This window comes from Marmota monax, unplaced genomic scaffold (genome assembly GCF_021218885.2).
Source record: "Marmota monax isolate L192 unplaced genomic scaffold, Marmota_monax_Labrador192_F-V1.1 WCK01_AAM20220418_F8-fsc00081, whole genome shotgun sequence".
In the NCBI taxonomy this organism is placed as follows: Eukaryota; Metazoa; Chordata; class Mammalia; order Rodentia; family Sciuridae; genus Marmota; species Marmota monax.
In genome coordinates, this window is record NW_026695234.1 from 2,361,444 (window position 1) to 2,381,109 (window position 19,666).

At 42.4% G+C, this 19,666-nt stretch overlaps 1 protein-coding gene across 3 annotated transcripts in view; it reads right to left on the reverse strand.

Annotated features, from left to right (window-relative positions):
- Positions 1-19,666, reverse strand: part of Sorl1 (sortilin related receptor 1) — a 162,637-nt gene that overhangs the window by 50,489 nt on the left and 92,482 nt on the right. For 2 of the 3 annotated variants that reach the window (XM_046438729.2, XM_058577154.1), the window contains exons 19-25: positions 19,178-19,269; positions 17,302-17,548; positions 16,299-16,437; positions 10,911-11,084; positions 8,542-8,655; positions 4,725-4,847; positions 1,916-2,035 (exon numbers count right to left, since the gene is read on the reverse strand). In XM_046438729.2, coding sequence (XP_046294685.1) covers positions 1,916-2,035; positions 4,725-4,847; positions 8,542-8,655; positions 10,911-11,084; positions 16,299-16,437; positions 17,302-17,548; positions 19,178-19,269 — 1,009 coding nt within the window. The remainder of the gene's footprint in view (positions 1-1,915; positions 2,036-4,724; positions 4,848-8,541; positions 8,656-10,910; positions 11,085-16,298; positions 16,438-17,301; positions 17,549-19,177; positions 19,270-19,666) is intronic. The other variant, XM_046438730.2, reaches the window with a different exon arrangement.

Genomic DNA, 19,666 nt, shown 5'->3' on the forward strand with positions numbered 1-19,666 from the left:
GAAGGAGGTACTGGATAGAAGAAGCAAAGATAGGTGGTAAATAGACATGTGCCTATAAAGAAGGATGGTTACTAAAAATAATAACAAATACTAATTTTTGAATTTCTGAAATGTAAAATCAAAAAACTAAATGGCATTTTAAGATACTAAGTCTTTTACTAATCAGTTTGGTGGTCAAAGATTTAAAGTGCTTGTATGTATAGGAAATATTGAGAATGCACATAACGTGTCTAAAGGTAACAGCTAAGAGAAAAGAAACTGAATGTATACCTTCAATAACAGGGAGGGCAGGTTAAAGGGAATAAAGAAAGCTTGAAAAGCCCATGGAGAACAAAGGCTGAGAGGAGGAGGAGGAGCACGCACAGCACAGACAATGCATGGGGGCTGAGGCCAACAGGTCAGCAGCCCTGACCCATTTTCTCTGGTGTCATATGCAGCTTAATTTAATAGAGCGGGAAATGAAGTGTCGTGCTACACATCATAATGAGCTCACATCCAACCTCCAACTATTTTAAGATGATGAGAAAAAGAATCATCCTTAAAAGGTTTGGAAGAACAGTCATTGGAATAAGGCTGCAGCTGAATGGCAAGAGCACTAAATTATCCCCAGTGAGCACTGCCAGAAGAAAACCAGAGATAAAACCGGGAGTTTAGACAAGCCTGCCCACAGAAATGAAGTTGTGAACTCATTCTGGAAGACCGGCACCTGCTGCTGAAATACACGTTTGACTAATGCCGTTGTGCTAACAAGATGTTCAATCATACTGCAGTTTACAAACTGAAATGCCCAAGCGCGCCCCTGTAACTCATTAACTAATTATCCATCCAAACCCAAAGCTTCCAGGCAGCGTTGAGTGTTTACTGGGCGGATGGCAGCTCCTTCACTGACCTTGGTTTTCTTCCTTTTGCAGGCCACACTTGTGTACACAGAAGCACTTCCTGCAGTCTTTCTAACAGAAACCTAGCATTGAGGCCACACCAGAAAGGAGAAATGGGGAGGGAACTTGGTACCACCACAGAACATCCTGTGTGCTGTACATGGCCACCATTTTGGAGGGGTTTACAATAGAACTGAATGGCAACTTCTAGAGGAGGCTGCAGAGCAAACCAATTTACATTGGGTCATGGATTGAGGAATTTAAACTTTTTATTTTACATTTTGGCAAATTAATTGTATAAAGTCACGGGATATAAAGTGATAAGTATTAAAAGAGATTTGTTTTTATTCCTCTACAACCTTCCCAACTCCATGTTTTATCTGCTGCCCGCACCTCGCAGAAAATGTGTATGGTCCCCTTAAATCATTAAACAAAGTAATGTGATGAAAACAACAGAAGAATTCGAGTATTACCCCTAACTAACACCACCTAGCATTACCCTCACATTCCTGGTATTTCTAACTTTACTTTTAATGAAATCTTATCTCAAACAAGTACAAGCACAGCTTAAATTTTAATTGTAATTAAATTTTAATTAGGGGAACCCTCCAATGTTCCATTTGAAAAATATGAACTAGTTGGGTCCTACTCAAAATATGGTTCCCACCAGGGGCCAGTGTGTGAACTGCTCTTTACGAGCCCTAAAAGTTGAAAAGACTGACCCAAATATAAATCAACTATATCACTCAGAACACTGTTTAGCTCCACTGACCTTTTTCTTTTAAGACTTTCTGGGTGAAAGAAGTAGAATATTCATTTGTATTCTGGCACAAGATCCTTATCTCATCACAAACCAGCTCTCTGGGAAGCCCTGAACCAGCTGACTTCTACGGTCCAAGCTGATTCTCAGTCTAGATACCATGGTCATTTAAGGCTATGACGTTAACTAGTATATGATGTTAACTAGTACTAGTACATGCAGCAGATATTAATTAGTACACCTAATAGATGAGTGCTGTTAATCAGGAAGCACTGACCTGTGCAGTTGGCTTCGTCAGACCAGTCCCTGCAGTCGTTGTCCCCATCACACACCCAGGAGGAGCGGATACACATACCAGAGCTGCAGTTGTACTCGTCGCTCCGGCACTGGTGCATTTCTGCAGGTGAGACAACAGAAATGTTAAGGCAAAAACTTACTCAGAGTTCTGCCTCTGGGATAAGAGATCTGACTAGGCCTTATAAGAGGGACCATATCACTACATAGATATCATGGACAACAAGAAATTTTGATGTTTATCACTTGATTATCACTTGATTAACTGTAGAGTGTGGACAGATAGATCTTTAACCAGCAATATAAGGTCATCTAGAATAATTCCCACCAAATATGCTGCAGATGGGTTATAAATGTGCTCAGATAACTGACATCCTAGACTAATACAGTTGGTTGCCTCTTGGCAAGATAGCCTTGTCCGTCTATCCTGATGTACTCCACAAGTAGTATCATTTTCTGTGCTTGTTATGAGGGGGAAAAAGTAAGAATGCAGTAAGAGATATCAGGAAGCAGAATTTCCAAGAAAGAGAAGACTCCTTAGAGACATAGCTTTGGTTTGAGAAAAGAAATAATGAGAGCCCGGGTGTGCTGACCACTTGGAGATGCTCAGTTCCCAGAAAGTAAGGTCAGTTTTAAGCTTCCAAAAGGGAGTAAACAGCTCAGGGTTTTCTGTGGGCAAAGCTCTGGGATACTAGTGCATGTACTGCTTCAAGAAGAGTGGGTCCTAGGCAAACAAGCCAGTGCATCCTGACCAGGATACAAAGGGAGGTTGTCCCGCACCATCTTCCACCAGCCTTGGTGATCATAAGAACAGAAGCTATGGGCTGAATGTGTCCTCCAAAATTCACATGTAAAAACCTCATCACAATGCAATAATATCAAGAGGCAAGGCCTTCAGAAAGTAATTAAAAATGGACTTTAGTGATCTTACATTACAAAAGAGGAGCAAGAGAGCTGTTAGCCCCTTCCACCACATGAGGACACGGAAAAGGAGCCATCTCTCGGAATAGCTCTCACCAGGCTCTGAAACTGTTTGAGCTGTGATCTTGGATTTCCCAGCCTCTAGAACTCAGAAAAATAAATGTATATTGTTTATAAATTACCCACTTTAAGGTATTTTATTACAGCAGCCCAAAACGACTGAGACATAGTACTTCCAAGTGGAATTTCCTAGAGCTTCAGAAAATAGAAGCAGCCAAAAATGGGGCAAAGGGAAATTGTCCCAGTTTTTCTCCTTGAAGGGAGGTTAAAGACAAAGGTGGTAAATGAGATATTTAGGAGGACAGTCTGGAGATGAATGAAGAGGAACTGCATCAGGGAAGGGTCCAACTGGGACCCTGGGATGAGTTCGAAACCAAGGAGCAAGAACAGGGCATGGATGGAAGATCTGGGGGACTAAAACTATTGAATGAACAACGTGTGCGCAGGGAGGGAGTTACAACACCAGACACACGAGCCCTGTGGGCTCCTTCCCTCCTAGAGCTAGACTAGCTGCACACTTCACTCTTGAAAATGCTGGGGAGGAAACGGTAGGAATGAAGGAAAGCAGATGTGAATCCCAAGAATATGTTTTATGGCACTTAATGAAGGAAAATTATGAAAACAAACAAAAAAATTCCTCCCAGAGCCAGGCCAGGGGTATCTTCTGTGTAAAAGTCACCCCTGATATACTCCATAAATTTACTTGTGCTAAAATGATTTAGAAGCAGCCCCTGCGGCCCTTATTTCAGTCTCTGTGAGTCCAACCACTTGCACATAACAAAGCAAGCCCTGTCTGTGGGCACATGCAGAGGTCAGCTGGACCTGACCCTGTGGACAGGAAAGAAGGCCCAGCAGGGCACGCCATCACCATGTGTGGGTCAGCGTCTGGCTTCCCCTCTCTCGCTTCCCTTTCATGCCAATGGTTCCTGCAATCTGCCTTATTGCATAATGTCTCCCTCAATGGTCAGCAACTACTACTTTGGGACCAGAGCCTATTAACTAAGCTGGGGCTCATGAGAAAGACAGGGCAGTGTTGTGTAACAGAAAGGACAAGGAATTACAAAACAGAAGACGGGGTCCCACTTCTCCATTCTGATACAAATTAACTGTATCACCTTTGACCAAGGATCCTGACTTCTATGGATCTTAGTTGCTTAATGTGGAAATTAAAAGGACTGAACCAGAGAATCTCCAATAATTTCTTGAAATTAGTATACAAAATTTCCATTCAGGAAACAAATGCTCAGGTAATGCTTATATCATCTGCTGATTTCTAAGAGTTTAGTGAATTAGACTGGTTTTAACACATTTCTTCACAAAGATAGAGATCCAAAGACACTCATCCTACACCTACTCAGAGGTACAGGCCACATGTCTAAAGCTGATAACAACCCACTGAATTCATTCAGAAATCTTATCTATTTACTATCACGTGTCACCCTTATAGCACCTCTACGAGGTAAGCTAGGTCCTATTTCCCCATTTTTCAGATTAGAAAACAAAGTCTAACTACAGAGCAAGTAAATAATGGGAGCTAGTCTAGGCTCCATCTTTTCTTCCCATGAATCCATGAACTCCACCAGAGGAACTGAATTCTCATGAAAAAACAGCAAGCAAGCTCTGAATGGAGAAAGGAAGTGACTCAAGCCTACCATGTGGGTGGCGGTGGTCATGTAGCTAGAAGAGCAGAAGTCCTGAAATGTCATCAGAAACCCTCCATTTCCAACCCCCATCATGCACTAGTACAGCCCAGTGGGCAAACATGGTAGCTCCCTCTTCAGAAGGGGTTTCTGAATGCCATGCTCCCTTACCACAGTGACTTTCATCACTGTTGTCTCCACAGTCATCCTCAAGGTCACATTTATAGGAGAGTGGGATGCATGTCCCAGACTCCTGGCAGCGGAACTGGGTGTCCAGATCACAGATGGTGGTAGCTGAAATAGGAAAGAGAGATGACATACTCATTAGTACAGCCCCTCAGATACCAACTTCCCACTAGAAAACCAATTTAAAAAATAAAAGGAAGCAGACTTTAACTATAGCAACAGAAACTACACCTAGACTTAATAGAAGAAATCAAATACATAAGAACTGAAATTTATAACCAAGGGAGGTAAGAGCACATCCTTTCAAGGAACAGCTTCAGAGAGGAACAGGTCCTGACAAAGTGAGAAACTACTATCTAGCTGGGGCCAGAGGCAGGGATTACCACCTAAGGTCCCTCCAGACATAAAGGTCTGCAGCTGTGAAGGTATCTCATAGGTAATTGCCAGAAATACCTTTATCTACAAAACTACCATTAGAGAGGCCCAATTCCATGCGTGAAGCAGGCACTTCATCACACAGATGATCATGTACATCTGCAGTAGAGACACAGGCTGGTCTGTAGTCAGTCAAGATTCTGCTTCAAATCCTGGCTCGACAGCTTCCTTGGGCAATTAATTTTAACCTCCCTGAACTTCAGTTTCCTCAACAGTAAATGAAGTAATGCAGAATCACAGTCAGAAAGATGAGATGTGGATCTGAATTATTCCATTTATAACTTCCTTAATCCAACCCCTGTGCCTCCATTCACTCCTCTGTAAAGTGGAGACAGTAACTACCTGGCAGCATTATTATGAATATAAACAAGAAAACAAGCTTGGAACCAAAGCCTGTTAAATAGGATGTAAAGATAATGGGCTTTAAACACATGTCACATCTTTTCCTCATTATATTTCATACCCTTCTGGCACCAGAATGAGCATGGAATTAGATTTTCTCCTAAAAAGAAATTTCCTAGGCTTATACATAAACCCTAGGATGCAAGGAAAAACCCACCAGAAACCCCTCCTGAGCAGCTGAGGGACCCATGTGGCAAATGGCATCTTGGGATGGAGGGTGGGGTGTTCTGTGAAATGAAACGCCAAGAGGCAACAGTGCTGCTAGACATCCCGGCAGCTTTTATTGGAGGTTCCATTTCTTCTCGGTAATTGAGCTCATGGTGGGAGGCAGGGGATGAATGCAAAATGACAAGACTACAGGGGATTCATATCAAAACCCTCGTGCCTGACATCCACCCAGCTGGAGGAGTCTGTTTAAAGAGGGAGGGAAATCGACTGACAACATCCCTCCCGCGTCGCTTCACCACCCCCCCTCTGCTCTTCTTGGCAGCTGGCGGGATGCCTCACTTAACTCCCCATGCTGTAGTTCCCCATCACGCCTGGACCTCTCCTGAAGCCTGGCCTGTGCACAGGGCACCTCCTGCTATCTCAGTAAGCATGTCTCTCCTTGATAAGAGCACAGCTCTGCCCCTCCACCTGGTTGCTAATAGAGTGGTGTTAAATCCCTGTATTTTCCTTCTCTTCTCTGTCTCATCCAATGGGTAAGGACCTGCACCAAGTGGAAGTGGGAGAGAACAGAACAGAAAGCAAGTCTCAGGCCTCAGGAATGTCAATCCCAGCTGATATTCATGCCAAATCTGGAGGAAGGCAGAGCCAGCTCTGCACTTCACCCAGAGCAGAAACTTAAACTGTGTGGCAAGAAGTTATAAGGCCAGCAACAGAACTGGGTCAGAGAGGAGGGTCACTGAGCACGGCAAGCTTCTCTGTGAAGATGGAGGTCATTATTTCTCTCCAAACATGGAACCAATCTGAGATCCAGCTTGTTCATCTAGTAGATACCCACCCAGGAACACAGTAGGAATGGCATACTGTCTTGTGTCCCTAGCTGGTACATGTGGTCATCTGGTTTCTCTCTCCTTGCTTCTGTTCTACCTAATCATGTCTGGGCAATTCTCTATAAGGTACCTCTTCCCCCACCCTGACAGGTAATAAACTCTATTCCTTCATCTGCTTCAATACTGTTAATGATCTGTATTCATTTTTATAAAGAGCTATTCCCCCCAAAATATCACACCTGCCTGAGACTCTGGTAGGCAGAGAAGGCTTTATCAGTGGTCTTTTGCAAAAGTCTGAGAGATTGAGGCTTATGACTTTCTGAAGCTGCCATTCGGGACACTCTTTTCCCGAGGTTTGAAGGGCATCCCCTGAAGCCAAGGGAAAATGATGATACAAGAGCTTCATATACAACCTCCTAGAAGCCAAAAAGGCCAGGACATAGTGCTGCAGGGCACTGAGGAGCTTAACAAGCTGAGTGTTTCTAAAGGTGCTTCTGGGTGAAGTGACATGGGAACCTGGCACCTGCTCCTGGATGACTGCCTAAATGCATGTGCCAGGGGCCAGACGGCATCTAGCGGTATCCATTAATCGGTTCTTAAGAGTATAAACTGGTAAATGAGCCTCTGGGTTGATAAAGGCAATACTTTGAAACAGGCCTTCTGACTTGGTTTCTGGCCTCCCTGCTTCTGGTCTTTCTCCTATCTAATTCATTCTGCCTGCTGCCCATCTTTCCAAAGGCAAAAGCTTCTCATATCACTTCAGTGTTTTCCAATTGCTCTTCTAATAAAGTTCACAAGGTTCCTGCTGGGCTCTGCCTGCCCATTCAACTTCCCTTTTCCCCAATGCACCTATGTTCTCAACAACCCACACAAGTACTGACACCCCGTCTGCTTCCTTGCCCACAATCCTTTCCTCCACACTCTAGAGCTCTTCATTACCATCTACTCGAGTTGGATTTGGGTGCCCTTCCCACATATGGAGCTTTCCCATTATGGCACTCATCACCCTACTATCCAAGGCTGTTAACTTTTGTGACATGCTCTTCAAACTGTAAACAGATTCCTCCTTGATCACTCATATAAACCCAAGCCCAGCACAGAGGGTGCTCAATCGATACCTGTTGAGTGAATATATGACCAACAGATGACACTACCTAACAGACCCAACTGGTGTCATCATTAATCTTTTTCATCTTTGTAACTCCTTCCAATTTGCCTCTTCTTCAATTTTAATTTAAAGAGGAAAAAAGGAGGCTACTTTATCAGGTGATGTCAAAGCTATTAAAAATTAAGTGAAGAAATACTAGTTAAGATTTGTGGTTAATTTATTATCCATAATAAATAGTTTTGTGGTTTTCTTTAAATCCTCCAAAACAGAGTTGTAAACATGACTTAGACCTAGGAACTATTCAGTACAAGGTGATATTTACACAGCACACCTACCTATGTCCCCACATTACAGATCAAACTGTACATGACTAATCAATTACAACAAGCTCTCTTGAGACTGCATCAACTAATTGGAGCAGCATACAAGGTGACACCTGTTGCCCATCTTTGAAAAGGCAGAATATTGAATTTACAAATCAAAGACCTGATCCTCTACCCAACCTACCAGCTTTATTACAGTGTAAAAGCCAAGATTAAAACCCAGTCTGCCAAATCAGTGTAATTCAGCCATGGGATGCTTATTTAAAAGTCTTTTGTAATGAGCAGCCAACTTATGTGATATATATATGTATATATAAACATGTATGCATGCCTGATAATGCTATATACCTAACATACATATACATATGGAAATGTGCTTTCTGTTATCCAAGCCCTGTCAGCATACATGGGCATGAGAAATAGCAGGTGGTCAGCCCTCTCAACTAGACTCCAGGGCCCTGCCCACAGGAGCTGACCAGCCTTCCGAGTAAAGGCAATGCTTAAACATCCTGGCAACTCCACCATGCCAGAAGACTCACGGCAGTTTCTCTCATCGCTCATGTCTCCACAGTCATTGTCAAAGTCACACCACCAGATGCTGTTGATACAGTTCCCGTTGCTGCAGCGATACTGGTTGCGAAGACATGTGTTCTCTAAAGATCAGAGATGGGTGGGGGAGGAAATGAAACCAATAGTATTCTTACTGCTGGACCACAGGACTTTCTATATGTCATTCTTACTGTGGGACCACAGGACTTTTCATATGTTATTCTTACTGCAGGACCACGGGACTTTCTATATGTCATTCTTACTACGGGACCACAGGACTTTCTATATTGAGTTTCCATTTCTTTTCCTCAAATTACATTATGCCTTAGATGGCAAAAGAGAGAAGAATTGCCAAGTTCATATGCATACAAGGGAAGAAGCATCCCCAAATAGCCTCCTTCTTTCCTCTTTAAATTAAAATTGAAGAAAAGGCAGGTTCAAATGAATATTTACAGGTAGCTACAATGATAAAAAAGGTTAATGATGACATCAGTTGGGCCTACTAGGTAGCAAATACAGTACATCAGCATTTCATACTACTCATTATACAAGTGACCCTGGACTGTGTCTATGAAGCATTAAAACACATTGATAGACATATTATCTATACAGTCACTTCTCTGTATCCATGAAGTTAATATCCTCAAATTCAACAAACCATGGATTGAAAATATTTTCAGGGAAAAAGACTGTCTGTATTGAACATGTACAAACTTCTTTTCTTATCATTACTCCCCAAATAATACAATATTACACATACTTGAATAGCATTTGTATTGTATTAGATACTGTAAGTAATCTGGCAATGATTTAAAGTATACAGGAGGATATGTGTAAGTTCTGTGCAAATACTGCACCAATTTACAGAAGGGACTTGAGAATCCATGAAATTGGCATCCACTGAAATCCAGGAACAGATTCCCTGGTGTACTAATGGATGACCACACAGTTTTATGTAATTATATATCTATATAGAGAGACTTTAATAATTGAGTGGGCTACTAAAATTTTATTTAAAAAGTATTTTATGCTTCATGACTTCTTTAAAGCAAGTACTTACACAGGGAAAAAAAAATATATATATATATATATACTGTTTAGTCAACTAGGTCAAGGACCCATGATGACTGTCCTCTTTGTTTGGATAATTACAAGTATTCTAATCAGGAACATGGAGAAGCCTTTCTGCCCTTCTCTTACAATTTAGTTGTTGACTTTATTTCTTTCCAAATAGCTTTAAGATGACATCCCCAGAGCCTGAAAGTCTCCTATTCTAAGGCAGGGGGGTTCATCTTCTTCCACTTATTATTTCTTAAGGAAGGAAGACTATAAGGTCTCCATTGTGTACTTCACTGCCCTGGTCTCAAAGGCTGCTGTGAGAAGTGAGGTTAGAGTTACAAAGCAAATATAACCTGGGGCATGAGGAAATGCAGGAATTCTGGCCATCAGTCCAAGCATGTCATGGCAAGGCCCCCTTCTAGGGGTTCTCACTGACAGAAATATGAGGTTGGGGACTGGAGAAGTGATAAGGGAGAAAACTGGGAAAAATTTAAACAGGTTCTTAAAAGGAAAATATTTTAATGCATGTGTCCATATTCAAAGCAGGTTGGGATTGTCACAGCCATTTAGTCACAGCTTGGAAGTCAAAACTTCCAGATCTTTGCAGATTGGTTTGACAGTTCAGACCTTTTCGGGCTGGGGTGGTGGACAAGTGACTGCTAGGCTAGAGAGGTCAGTTCTAAAGGGATCAAGCTAGTGGTCAGCTCTAAAGTTTCCAAGGCAGGTTGGCCCAACTTATAAAAAGTGGGAATCCAGGTATGGTGGCACCTATCTGTAATCTCAGCTACTTCTAGCTACTCAGGAGGCTGAGGCAGGAAGATCACAAGTTCGAAGCCAGTTGAGGGACTTAGTAAAATCGTATCTCCAAATAAAAAATAAAAAGGTTTAGGTATTTAACTCAGTATAATAAGTGCTTATCTAACACACACAAGGCCCTTGGTCTAATCTGAATAAAAAAAAAAAAGTAAATCTACAGCAGGAGAAGTTAGAGAATCTAGATATGAGGGGTGGGTAAGGACAGGAAGACTTAGTAGAAAAGAAGGTCAGCCCTTGCAGAAAGCCAGGGTCATTAGGCATGAAACCAAAATGCAGAGCCATTATTTTTACATGAATAGCTTGGGTTTGTTCTGAATGAGCACTGACCTGCCACAGGCCTTAGCATCCAAACCAGGATGCCTCTAAGAATCCAGTGGATTTTGTTTTTGCCTAGGACTCTTCCAGTGTCCCCAAATGGATAGGGAATATGGAGCCTTGGCCGGGAGATGAGAAGTGAAGGAGACTGAGGGCAGAAGGGACTCACCTTCTTTGACACAGGTGTTGTTCCTTAGCTGATAGCCCCGAGGGCAGTCACACATCAGGTCCCCAGAAGGGAGGACACTGCTGGACACTCCCTCTGGACACCTGCAGCTTCTGCTGTTGTTAGCCTTGGGCAGGCACAGCAGGCTGCAGGGCCTGGACATGCAGGCATTGCTTCCTGGAGAGAAGACACAGCAGCATACTGGGTTAATAATACGTAGCAGAAGGGAGCCGCTGAACAGGAAGAGACTTGCTGCCTCCTCACCCTATAGACAGGACCAGAGAAGCTCACAGAGGCTCCGCAGCACATGTGGAGGCACCTCCTGTAATGACAAGCTCTGCCAGAACCTGGGCAAGGACCTGAACCACACAGCCAGTTTCTCCAGACTTGCCTCTCCACCTCAGCTCCATTGGACTGCCCAAACCATGGAGCAGATGTTCCTCCTGGGAAAATGGAATTGGGTTTCTGAAAGCTAAGCCACCAGGGAGCTAGAACTGGGAGAAGGGATACCAGAGTAAGTGTCAAAACTTTCTCAAGTCACAGCCATGGAGAAGTACTCTGGGTTTGCAGATAGGAGACTTATGGGGAGAAAAGGGGACACCACCAGGGCCTCAGAAAAAGAGAATGACTTTGCTATTCCTAGCTGCAGTACCTTTAAGGCTTACCTAGATCTCCCATCTTTGGGTTCCTTATTGCCTCCCTTGATTCTGCCAATAACATTTTCCATTTGAGTTATCTTAAGTGGGTTCCTTTGGACCCAAAGGCCCTTCATTCAGAACATGCATGTGGGTAAAGCTGAGGCCTGGACAAAATTCCAGATCACCCTTCTCAACTGCTTTGTGTCAAAGCATAGCTAAAGAACTAAATGAGGAACCAACCAAAGTACTCATTAAGCTACCATCAAGCAAAAAAGGAATCCATAAAAGGACTAAAGTTGATCTATGCTAATATGTTCAATTTTTTCTCTGGTTCAACTTAGCAAATAAAGTAACAGTTCAAAAAATCCATCACTGCACTTAAGAGAGCCTATGTGAATGAACAAAACTGGCAAAGGTGTTTTCTATCCCTAACACCTTTCCAGAGGGTAAAGAGGGAGAATGTATAACCTATTTTGTAACAACTGGAAACATGATACAACTATGGGATAACACAAAAGCCAAAGACTTTTGAAATGTATGTTATTTTCTTTTGGCTTTGCATATTAATCATGAAAACAAGAAAATCAACATAAAAACTTTGAAAAAATTCAACTGCTGACTGTTCAGTTGTGAGGTCTAGTCAGACACTCCAACCCCACCTCCACCATCAGACAGGGAGCCAAGTAATCTGCTTCCATCCAAGACTACAACTAAGCCCTGCCCAAAGAGTGCTGGTTAATGTCAATGAGTATTGATATGGGTGACAATAACTCGATAGCTTTGGATGTGTTGGCACCTCATCAGTTTTAAGTGATATTACAAATAGAAATAAAAATCACAGATTTAGCAGCAATGTCATTTTGATTCTAAGAAAGAGAGAGTAAAAGACATTGCCAAATAGATAAAGTAAGCACACCCAGGTAGAGAAATTCATGTGATGAAACTTTCAAAAAAGCTTCAGCAAATAACTCAACCAACCATCAACCACAGCAGCACAGTAACCATAGTAGAACATCCAGGTGACCAGACATCAGCTCACCCTGATAGTTGGTGAGCACATATTGCTCTTTAGCTCAAATACACAAACTACTGGCTAGAAAAGGGGGATACAAAATTGAATTGAGCCACCACTAATGAAAAACAACTGGAAAAGGATGTAGGACATGTTCTTTGTATTCTGAGGACAACATACCACTCAATGTTCCAAGAAAATGAACAATAACAAAATATGTTATTTAAACATACTCAATTACAGGATGATATTTTCATGTGGACTGTGTCTAAAATAATGTGACTAACATTTTCACATGCAGAGCAAATGTTCCTACCCAAACAAGGAAGAGCTAAACGCACAGAACCCAAAATGGGGTGTCCTATTTCAGGAGGCTAATCGAGGCCAAGATGTACGTCACCTCAGGCTGAGAGGCAGTATCCAGGGGGCAAACTCCAAACCAAGCTCATCAGGTCCCTGCCTGCAAGAGATCAGCAGGGAAGGAGCACTCCAGCTGTTAAGAACCACAGAACAGAAAATGGGAGTACAACATTACAGAGAACACGGAAAAAAATGGAAGAATTCAGCAGAGTCCCACTGCGGCCAGAGACCCTTTACAGGATGCCAACTGCCCCATGTAAGCAAGGTATACATTATGAAAACCCCTGTCCTGATGGGAAGAAAGGACGGTGACCATCTTCAAAGATGTCCCCTTAGGATACCACACTTAGCTCTTCATGGGCATATTCAGAACATTTTCAAATTTCCTCTGCGGAAAATTCCTCCAGAATCAGTTTTGGAGCCAAAAATGCTATTATCTCACTTAAGTATTGAAAATCTTGGCAGTTACCAAAACAAATCTACACCAAATAATGAATATTCACCCTCATTTACAGATGTTTAAAAGCTTGCAGGATCAGAAGAATTTCAAGATCTCCAAAATACTTTTAAGACATTGTAGCATCAATTGAATGCATCAAAAATCTTTGTACTTACTTTGTACTTACTTTGTAAGTAACCTCTTTAAAGGGAAAAAATACTTTATAAAGAATAAATTCCACTGACATTACTTAAAAATCAGCCATGATGTCTAGTATGGCAATATGTAAATCAATGGATGTGTAATTGATGTGATTCTGCAATCTGTATATGGGCTAAAAATGGGAGTTCATAACCCACTTGAAGCAAAGTGTGAAAGATGATATATCAAGAACTATGTAATGTTTTGAACAACCAACAATAAAAAAAAAAAAAAATCAGCCATGAATCAAGACAAGTAATGTATTATTTACTTATAATTAAATACCTCAAATTAATAAGTGTTCTATGTAAACAGATATTTTATCACAAACCAGAATCAAGCAAAATATAGTATTCTAACTTACTGTCACCTTACCAGTGCATTGCTATTCCAGCAACAGATGGCAGAGGGGGCAAAGCCTGATGGTTTTACTGAAGTTCAAGTTTTGAAGTCAACTCGGTCACAACTCAACTCTTACCACTTACTATGTGTGTGACCTGGACAAGTTACTAAACCTGACTTTTATGTCAGGTTTATTTAATACTAGCAGGTATATATGATATACCCTTAATAAATACCTAAATAAAAGTATTTACTATTATTTTATATTTGGCTAATAGAAAATTCTGTGTATATTAGGAGCAAATAACAAAAAGAATACAGAGGGACTGGCACCTGATTGGCCAGTATGCATCATGAACATGTGGAACCCTCTGGGTGTTCGAACAAGGAGGCAGGTTAGAGCAAACAAGCACAAAGCTGAGAGGCATGCTGTGCACACTGGCAGCACTGAGCCAGGTGCAACTGCAGAAGCTCCAATTTCACTCAGACTGGCCCATCTCAGAAGTTAGACACTTGCTTCTCTGGCCCTGTCTGTAGGTAGGAGGTCTCCTGAAAACATTCTGCTCACAACCAAAGGAAGATAAGAGAGAACTGCAAGAGAAGTGGAGATGTTATCCCAACCCCAGAATTACTGTGGGGAGTGTAAATGAAAGTGACTCTTGGGGGTCAATCACACCTGAGCTGAGAATCACAGACCTGTCTGTCCGGCACCAGGCACATCTGCACCTGCTCAGAGCATATGCTCCCTCTCCTGCCACTCCAGGGGGCTGGGTGACACACATCAGCTAGGCTTGAGTTGCTGGGATGAAGTGGCAGTCAAGAGAGGAATGGCAGGGACAAACTCCAAACCTAGCCAATCAGGTCCCTTCCTGCTAAGAGATCAGTAGGGAAAGCACCCCAGGGACCACCAGCTTCACCTGAACATGGTGCTGCAGAAGCTGCTGCGTCGCATCAAACATGCTTACAAGAACTGGTTGAAATGGAGCCCCACTCTTCTGGACTAGGTGACAACTTAGAGAAATGAGAACAACCCACTCTCTGAGCCTGTGAGGCTCTCATTCTCCCTCAGACAGGGGCCTAGAGATTTCAGTCATGGCACATGGCAACTGAGAAGCAAGATTCCTTCATCTCCTCCTACTTTAAAACAGGTGTCTCCTCTTAAGAAACAATGTGACTTCTCCATTTCGTAGCTCCTACACTAGTGAGAATGCTTTGAGAAAGCTAATTAATAGCTAAGATTTCACTCCTTCACCTACAGACCACGGATCATAATACCAGCCCTCCCCACCTCACAGGTCAGCTGTGAAGATACTGCATAATTACCCACCAAGCACCAATACTCTAAGCAGGCAACTCTGAGACAGACTTACATCAGGAGGACACTTTATAGTTTCCAAAGGGTGTTCCCATGCCAGCTTCCTTGGTCCCAGAAGAATAACAATGATATCTATAACTGTATTATTTTTCTTGTCAATTTTTCCATTAGCACAGGATAAGCCAAGAGCCACAAAACACTACCAACATTCTAGTTCAAAACAGAAAACCTATAAGTTTGTCAACAAAGGAAAGTCAAGATGTTCCTTAATCCAATGGAGATAAGAGGGAATGCTTAAAGGGACTATTCTTCTCAGGAATGCTCCGATTCTTCTCCCCTAGCATCATCAGTACGGCTGAGGGTAAGCAAAGGTAAAGGGTAGAAGGGGAAGGAAGAGCCTTTCTACTAGGAGTCTCGGCCTCCAGTAGCCGCATGTCAAAGCTTTATATAGCAGCTCTTAAAACTTCAAACAGGCCATGAAGACAGCAACTATCTATACCCATGGCAGCTCTCCCCTGTCCTGTTCATCCCTTCTTTCAACAAATATGAATTGAGCACCTACTAAGTGCTAGTCACTGCTGCCACAGGAGAAAAAGAAAACAGACACAATCTTTTCCTTCATGGGGTTTAAAAGTTCAGGGTGGGGTGCACAAATAGAAGCCACAAATTTACTAAACACAGCATCACAACAGAGGTGGGAATGCTCAATGGGCACGCAACTGTCTGAGCACCCAGCCAGCGCTGCTCCCTGTAAGTGTGCCAAATGGGGATTAAGCACACGCTGGGCTCTCCCAGCTGCAACAGAAGCCACACCACCAATCAGTGAGGGGCCAAGGACAGGAGGAGGGTGTAATTACCCACCACGCACCAACACTCTAGGCAGGCAAAAACACGCTGTCTTCCAGCTGTTTGTGTATCATTAGAAAAGAAATTAAGATGTCATTAGGAAGAAATTAAATAATGCACATGTTGTCGTGACAGCAAAGACGCAGGCTGCCAGATCCTGCTCTGAGTGAGATTGCCCACATGCAGCCCCTTTCCTGAGATCAGCTCTGGGGAGACTTAAGAAGAGACCCTGCCTTACCAGTGTTCTTCCCCTTGTAGAAGATCTTCATGTCCATTAGCCCTGTGAGCTGGCTTGCCAGGATCTCCATTTGGGACCCACTGTATTTGGAAGCTCGGAATATGCTGAGCTGTGACCAGTCATCCCAGTAGATTTCATTCTAGAATAAAAACCTTTGTCTGTTAGTCCAGCTTTTTTTTTTTTAAATAGTGGGAATTGAACTCAGGGGCACTCGACCACTGAGCCACATCCCCAGCCGTATTTTTATTTTATTTAGAGACAGGGTCTCACTGAGTTGCTTAGCACCTTGCTTTTTGCTGAGGCTGGGTTTGAACTGGCGATCCTCCTGCCTCAGCCTCCAGAGCCACTGGGATTATACGCAAGTGCCACCACACTAGCTCTTTGGTATTTATTCTGAAGCCTCTAAAAGGACAGGAGCTCCCCTACCCAAGAGACAACTATCAGTTATTGTCTGAATGACTAATATGATCAAAATTCCACTTGAATGTAAGCATCAGTGGTTTTATCCAAACATTACCAAATCCACATGAAGTAGCTACACAAAAGAAACTATCAGAGAAGCATTCAAGTTTGACCAAGGTTTGAAGCAGTTCAAAACCTGCTTCCCAAGGATCGAGAGAACTGTTCTGTTCTCTGAATGAAAACATACAACATGTGGTATGTAGCTTATCTCTCTCAGTAGGGAATAAAGTGAGCAAACCTCACAAGATACAAAGAAACAGAACCAAACTGAGGCTCTTGGCACTGGAGGCAAGTTCAGAACAGTCTTAAGAAATAACCTTAACTCTTAACCTTTTGAATTGTGAGTAGTGGTAGTGGCCAGGACTCCAGCACCTGTATCTGGTATAGGCTGAAGTGAATTATCTCAAATTTAGAAAAGAGCAGATTTCCTAAGAGTCAGACAACATTTCTGTGAGACCCCAAAAGTCCCCGGCTTTGGACCTTAGTATGCTCTTTACCTACTCTGCCAGACTGCCTGATGGTGGGACAAATAAGGACTCACCTTGAAGACAGCAATGGCATAGGGGTGCGGGAGGTTGTCCAGAATGACCGAGCGTTGCTGGCCACTAAAAGTGATCCGTTCAATACAGTCCAGGTAGGCATCTGTCCAGTAGATCCACTGGTCATCCACAGAGATGCCGTTGGGCCACTTGACGTCCTCTGAAACAAGACGATGAGCAGCAGAGCCATCCATGTTGCTCCGATAAATCCCAGGCTTCAGGTCCCCCCAGTCGGTCCAGAACATGACCCTGGTCAAAATGGGGATAAACCACATACCTCGTCAAAATGGGAGAAAGAGGAGTTCAAATACTCCTCTCCATATAGGAAAGAGATCTCTCTAGAACAATCATTATTTTAGTTATCAGTAATCCTAATATTTGAAACCACTTAATTCCTTGACTCAGAAATTCCTCTACTAAAATTCACCTATAGTCAAATTAGGCAAAGATAATGTACAAAGAAATGTACAGATATGTATATTAATCTAAATGTTAATTGGTATAGGAACTGATATATAATAGTACATACCACAGAACACTATGAAACCTGGAAATCTATGTGTGTTCAAATGAAACTATCTTTAAAACAGATACTTTTTAAAAGTTACAAAGTCGTAAACACACTGATTCAATTTGGTGCGTGAATGTAGGGGGGAACCTGTGACTTAAGGATAAGGTTTGTACATGGGTAAAAATGATTTTAAACAATACATAAGAAATTACTAAAAATCACCACCCCTAGGATGTATGAGGGTAAAAGGTTAAGAAGAACAGAGAAACTGGGCATGGTGTTGCATATCTACAATCCCAGCTGATGCAGAGAAGGCTGAGGCAAAAGAACTGTAAGTTCAAGGCCAACTCTGGAAATTTAGTGAGACTTTGTCTAAAAACACAATTTTTTAAAAAATGATTGGAGATATAGCTGTAGCTCAGTGGTAGGGAGCGAGTGGGGTCAATCCCCAATATACAAGAAAAGAAAAAAAAAAAAGAAGAGGAGGAGGAAAACAAATACCAAATACTTTTGTTTCATACACTTTTGTTCTCTTTTAATATTTTAACCAAGTACATAGATTATTTTAAGAACCTTTCTTTAAAAAAAAATAGTACTGGGCTGGGGATGTGCCTCAGGTGGTAGCGCGCTCGCCTGGCATGCTTGCGGCCTGGGTTCGATCCTCAGCACCACATACAAACAAAGATGCTGTGTCTGCTGAAAACTAAAAAATAAATGTTAAAAAATTCTCTCTCTCTCTCTCTCTTTAAAAAAAAATAGTACTAATTTTGATCATAAATACTAGCAGACATGAAAGGACTTTGCATTCCCTAAACACAATACTACTTTTTTTAAATAATTATTTTATTGTATGCATTTATTTATTTATCTTTCTGTGGTGCTGAGGATTACACCCAGTGCCTCACACATGCTAGGCAAGTGCTCTGCTACTAAGCTACAGTCCCAGCCGAGTACATACTAATTTTGAGTAAGAAAACCTATATGTGCTGGGTGTGAGGGGAGGCAGGGGAAAGATGGATTGAATTAAATATTTGTGCCATGCATGAAACTGAAGATAAAACAATCCTTACAATACATGAGAGGGCCTTTCGTGTCTGGAGAGTCCCTTTCACCATTACTTTTACTGAAAAAAACACCTTACAGATGTGAGACATTTGGATGCCTCCAGAGTCTGGTACTTGCTAATGAAAAGCAAATGGAGTTACCTGGCCTTGATGACTAAGGTGTGGTTTCAAAATTCTCGGTTAATAGGTTATTTCTACCATATTCATGAGAAGCAGAGTTTTGCCCAGAAGTTTACATTTCTATAAGAACCTACTGTTGCAGCATTGGACACAATGCTGACTTTCTTTTGAGGACACACTTACCCCTCTTGAGGCACTAGGACCAGAGCCCTAGGCCGATCCAACACAGAGGAATTGACGATTGTAAGTCGGAAGTCACCATCTGAATTAGCTACCTGACGAAAAGAGGAGGAAAAGAAAAGGCCAGAATGGATCTGAGCTCCTTAAAAGACCCACATTGAGGGGGTGAGGGGGTTGTGGCTCAGTGGTAGAGTGTTGGGGTCTAGCGTGTGCAGGGCGCTGAGTGCGAACCTCAGCACCACATAAAAATAAAATAAAGGTATTGTGTCCAACTACAACTAAAACAAAATATTAAAAAAAAAAAAGACTCACATTGCCAAAGTCCTCTATCAGCCCCTGCCTACAGAGGCACCTCCCCCAGCCCATCCCCCACACATCTGCATGATTCCAGTTCCAGACCATCTGGAAACCTGCCTTCATTTCCAGTCAGAATGAGCTGATCCCTCCTCAGGCTCTTGTGCCAATTTTCACATAGTCTGAGAACAGTCGGAA